Below are 5,272 nucleotides of genomic sequence, written 5' to 3' on the forward strand. Positions count from 1 at the left end.
ATATTGTGGAGGGCAATCCACTGTACTCAGTCCACTGGCACAAATTCTAGGCTCTTCTGGGAACACAGATACGCCCAGAACTGATGTTTAACTAAAAGTCTGGGCATCCCATGGCCCAGTCAAGTTGACACCCACAATTAACCTGTGATTGCACCCACGGTGCGATGCTTGGCAGGTACACCTCAGAGTGACCATGTTTATTTTCTCCACAGTGAGGTCAACAAGAACTCTCTGGAGAAAATCCTTCCACAGCTGAAATGCCATTTCACGTGGAAATTACTTAAGGAAGAAAGTGTCTCCCATGATCTAGAAGATAGAGTGTGTAACCAGATTGAATTTTTAAACACTGAGTTCAAAGCTACCATGTACAACTTGTTGGCCTACATAAAACACCTAGATGGTCAGAACGAGGAGGCGCTGGAGTGCTTGCGGCAAGCCGAAGCGTTGATCCAGCAGCAGTACCCTGGCCAGGCAGAAGTCCGAAGCCTGGTCACCTGGGGCAACTACGCCTGGGTCTACTATCACATGGACAGACTCCCAGAAGCTCAAGTCTACGTGGACAAGGTGAAACAAGTGTGTGAGAAGTTTTCAAATCCTTACAGTATTGAGTGTCCTGAGCTTGACTCTGAGGAAGGGTGGACCCTGCTACAGTGCGGAGCAAAGCGAAATGAAAGGGTGAAGGCGTATTTTGAGAAAGCTCTAGAAGAGAAACCCAACAACCCAGAATTCTCCACCGGGCTGGCAATCGCGATGTACCGTCTGGATGATAAGCCACCGAAGCAGTTCTGTGTCAGTGTTCTGAAGCAGGCCATCGAGCTCAACCCCGACAATCAGTACGTCAAAGTTCTCTTGGGCCTGAAATTGCAAAAGATAAATAAAGAAGCTGAAGGGGGGCTGTTGATAGAAGAGGCCCTGGAGAAAGCTCCCGGCCAAACAGATGTCCTCCGCAGTGCAGCCAAGTTTTACCAAAGAAAAGGTGATCTAGACAAAGCAATTGAACTGTTTCAAAAGGTGTTGGAATCCTTGCCCAACAATGCCTACATCTATCGCCAGATTGCATGCTGCTATCGGGCAAAAGAGAAACAAATGCAGAGCACAGAGGACCCTGAAGCTGATGGGAATAGAGAGAAGATGGAAGAACTACGGAAATCTGCTATGGACTATTCGAATAAAGCTATTGAGAAGGGACTGAATCCTCTGTATGTATATTCTGATCTCACTGAGCTGGAATCAGAAGAATGTTATCCGACAGCTTTCCATGAGGCAGAGAGAAAACAACTGCATCAGGGCTATTCCAACTTTCAGGAGCAAAATGAGAAGTCTGAAGACACTCCTGTCCAGCATCATTTAAGCACAAAATCTACTGCAAACGGAGCTGAAAGGCAGCTTCCACGGAATTCTTGGTATCTCCAAGGATTAACTCACAAGCTGAATGGAGATCTGCTGCGAGCAGCTGAATGTTTTGAGAAGGAACTGGGCCACCTCCTGAGGAACAGCCCTTCCGGCATAAGCAGTTTTTTTCTGCCAGCAGAGGAGCTTGAAGAAGGCAGAGAGGAAGCGGGCCAGGGCGCAGGCAGCTCCACTCTCCGCAAGCTCTCTGATACCTCAGCTGACACAGAGGAGTGAAAGGAACAGAGAGGGGGAAGCCTGGAATGGTGGCTGTGACGGGGAGAAGGGCGGAAAGGCAGGAGTTCCCTAATCTGAGCTTGATGAGTGCGGTGGTCTTGTTTATGGCTTTCTGGTACATGGTTAGAGAGTTGTTTTCTCATGTCTGTCTCCCTTATTCCATACCAGCCACACTCAATTGTCTTGTAACATATGACACCCAGGAATAGCGCTTCAGCCCTGGGAGATGTGATTATCTCAGTTTGCACTCAGTTCACCAGAAATCCCCCGTTTCTGCCCTGCTTGCCAAGGGTCATAGCTGGTAGACTGCCTACCAACAGAATCTCACCTCCTCACCCCATTACTGTTTAACCTTCTGGGCCTCCTAGAAGACTAGCTTTTGACTAAAACCCTGCAATATACCTTCCATGTTGTGCTTGACCTCAGCCATGTATATATATGTATTTTTGATAGTGATGCTATAGTAAATATGTATTGTTGCTAATAATGCTACAATAAATGTCAAAATTCCTACTCAGGATAGAACTGTGTGGTTTGCATGTGTGATTACAAGTAATATTAATTCTCTAAGTTTCTCTTGTTAGGGATGGTGGGTACTTACTACGGCTGTGCCACCCTGTTCTCAACATGTCCATTTTAGCTCCTCCTTGGAACTAACACTCACCCCGTCCTAGGGCTATGGGAACTATGACTCTCACTGCAGCCAGGAGACAGACCCGAGCCCAGTGCCCAGTTAGCAGCTGCTGCTGTAGACCAGGGTTGCTGTGCACACACGAATACTTTGGCAATTGCTTCCCTGCTAAATACCATTTCACAGTCTCCCCCACCTGACCCCCCACCACACACACACACACACACACACACACACACACACACACTCACTCACCATGGTTATGGAGAAACACTGACTCCAATGTGAGATAATAAACAGAAGAGTTTTGATGTCCCTGCTCCTTTCCCCCTACTAAAGTATGTGGGAACTTACCTGCAACTGGGATCTACCAGGAGATAGACTCTTATCCCAGGTATGCCTAAGTATTGATGCTGTGTCCCTAGCCCGTGTTCCCATGGGTTGGGAACCTAAGGGCATGCCACTTGTGAAAGGAGAGTCTTACAAGGGCAATCCTCACAAGAAATTGGGTAGGTTAGAGAGAGAGCCACACTAAGCCAGTCTTTGCCTGTCTTTTCTTTGCTCCATCAGATGGAGAGAGCATTTCCCAATCACTGCAGCATTGTTTCTTCCAGTGAGAAGACTGAGAAATCAGCAACAGAAATCCCCAAGACAGTTCCTGGGTCTGGTGGTTTTCACTAGAAGGATTCATAGACCTCAACACAGAGTCATATTCACGGCTAAGATTTATGACAACAAAAAGATATGGAGCAAAATCAGCACAGGGAAAAGGTGCATGGGTCTAAGAACAATGAAAATGAGGCACACGTTTCCCAAAGTCTCTCCCAGTAGGATCATACAGCACCTGCTTGATTCCTCCAACATCAAATTGTGACAACTCTTGTGAGCTCGTTAAAGACTCCATGGCCAATGGTTTCATTGGAGACTAGTTATATAAGGACCCTCTGCTTAGCACATAACAAAATCCCAGACTCCCAGAAGGAAAGCAGATGTCAGTGTTAACCACATCATTTGCACAAACAAGAACCAGGCTTCTTGGTTAGGGAATGGTGAGAACACTCTAAAAATCCAAGTTCCCAGATGCCAGGTAAGGGCCGACCTTGCAAGCAGGCTTTTCTAAGGTCATGGTCTCTGGCCTAATGCTTATCTGCATCATCCATCCCCTTGGTCCTTAGCCAAGGTGTCTTTGCCGTCCAAGTGTTATCAGTAGCATCCCACATGACAGGGTGAGACCTTACAGTAGTGGCCTTAGTTATGCCCTTTAGGGAACCTTAATTCAGCGGTTCTCAACCTGTGTGTCGCGACCCCTTTGGGGGCCGAACGACCCTTTCACAGGGGTCGCCTAAGACCATCGGAAAACACATATATAATTACATATTGTTTTTGTGGTTAATCACTATGCTTTAATTATGTTCAATTTGTAACAATGACATGGGGGTGTCACCACAACATGAGGAACTGTATTAAAGGGTCGCGGCATTAGGAAGGTTGAGAACCACTGCTTTAATTAATAAAGTCTGTTTTTTGTCAGGTCACTTCCTTCTTGAGTTTCTTTTCTACCCCTTTTACCTGGTGGCACAGCACAACCCTGACCAATACACTGACCTGGCTGCCTTCCATGCTCATCAGAAACACACCCAAGAAGTACAATCTCATGGTGCCCCTGGAAACAGAATTCACAATTGTTTAGTTATCCCAAGCAGGGCATACCTCCATCAGGCGGTACAGGTTAATAGCCCCCCAGGTGTGGCCTTCCACTGTGGGGCTGCCCGTCCTGGGGTTTCAGTCTAGCCTAAAAAAATCAGTCGAGTCCTTGGTTTTAGAGCAGCCGTGGGCAAACTATGGCCGGCGGGCCGGATCCGGCCCGTTTGAAATGAATAAAACTATTGAAAAAAAAGACCGTACCCTTTTATGTAATGATGTTTACTTTGAATTTATATTAGTTCACACAAACACTCCATCCATGCTTTTGTTCCGGCCCTCGAGTCAAAAAGTTTGCCCACCCCTGTTTTAGAGGGACTGCCTGACAGTTCCAAACATTTGCTCATCCCTGATACCAGTTCATTGCCTCAGGAGTAAAGATGACATCTAAGGTTTTCTGGGTGGAATGTTCAGGAGCTGGCCCCCAGCCAGCCACCCATTGCTGTCCCCGTGTTCATTGGCTCAGCAGTCTGAATTCAAGCACTAGCATCAGTTGGAAAGGTCAGATTTCCTTCGGAAAGAAAGGAAAGCTTCCCGGAATGATTCTGAAAAACAAAGATCATTAATGCCCCTCCCTTCCTCACCCCTCCTAAATGATGAATTTTTATTTTTCTTCATTGTTACAAATCAAAGCGCCTCATTCAACACTCATAACTTTTTTTTCAATTTCCCCCACTCTCTTTCACCCAGACCTTTCAACTTTGACAGACTATTTGCAAGAGAGACAAAAGTGTTTTCACAGGAAAACATTTTATACAACTTAACCAGAAAGAGGCATTGTATTTACAAATGAGTCAAAGTCCTGAATTTTTTTAAAAAAATTCAAAATGGGTTTCCATCACTCCTCACCCCTCCATCCTGATCATGTATGTGGTGAGCCTAAAGAAGAGTGATTGTTTTCTGGGGTCACTTGCATTTAACAATCAGACTATGCACCTTACGAAGGTGTGCATACTAGGACAAAGGTGAGGGCCATGGAGTCGGGCTAGCAATCCATTCTCCCAGACCTCACCTATTTGGAAAAGTTGAAAAGAGCAAGTCAACAACATTGAGAGAGCCTGGAGAAGGGTCAAGTGGCAGGAGAGGGGTCCTGTGTCAGGAGTGGGAGGAGAGGGTCACGCTCCCTGTCATATGTCCTCTCCCAACTTGCAGCCTTCAGCAAGAATCACTGGTCAGCAGCGTAACTAGCCTCTGTATCCTGAGGCCCATTCATAAAAAGCAGGCACAGGATGAGCTCCCTGCCCGCCCCCTCAGGCTGAAAGCAAAAGACAAATTCTCCATGTAAACATCCCCCACTACCTCCACCCCCTATCC

At 46.6% G+C, this 5,272-nt stretch overlaps 1 protein-coding gene across 2 annotated transcripts in view; it reads left to right on the top strand.

Annotated features, from left to right (window-relative positions):
- The window catches only part of IFIT3 (interferon induced protein with tetratricopeptide repeats 3), a 6,119-nt gene extending 3,968 nt beyond the window's left edge, over positions 1-2,151 (top strand). For both annotated transcript variants that reach the window (XM_006774698.2, XM_015571101.1), the window contains exon 2: positions 213-2,151. In XM_006774698.2, coding sequence (XP_006774761.2) covers positions 213-1,626 — 1,414 coding nt within the window. In that variant the 3' untranslated portion in view covers positions 1,627-2,151. The remainder of the gene's footprint in view (positions 1-212) is intronic.
- Positions 2,152-5,272: the final 3,121 nt, after the last annotated feature.

This window comes from Myotis davidii, unplaced genomic scaffold, assembly GCF_000327345.1.
Source record: "Myotis davidii unplaced genomic scaffold, ASM32734v1 scaffold1688, whole genome shotgun sequence".
Lineage (NCBI taxonomy): Eukaryota > Metazoa > Chordata > Mammalia > Chiroptera > Vespertilionidae > Myotis > Myotis davidii.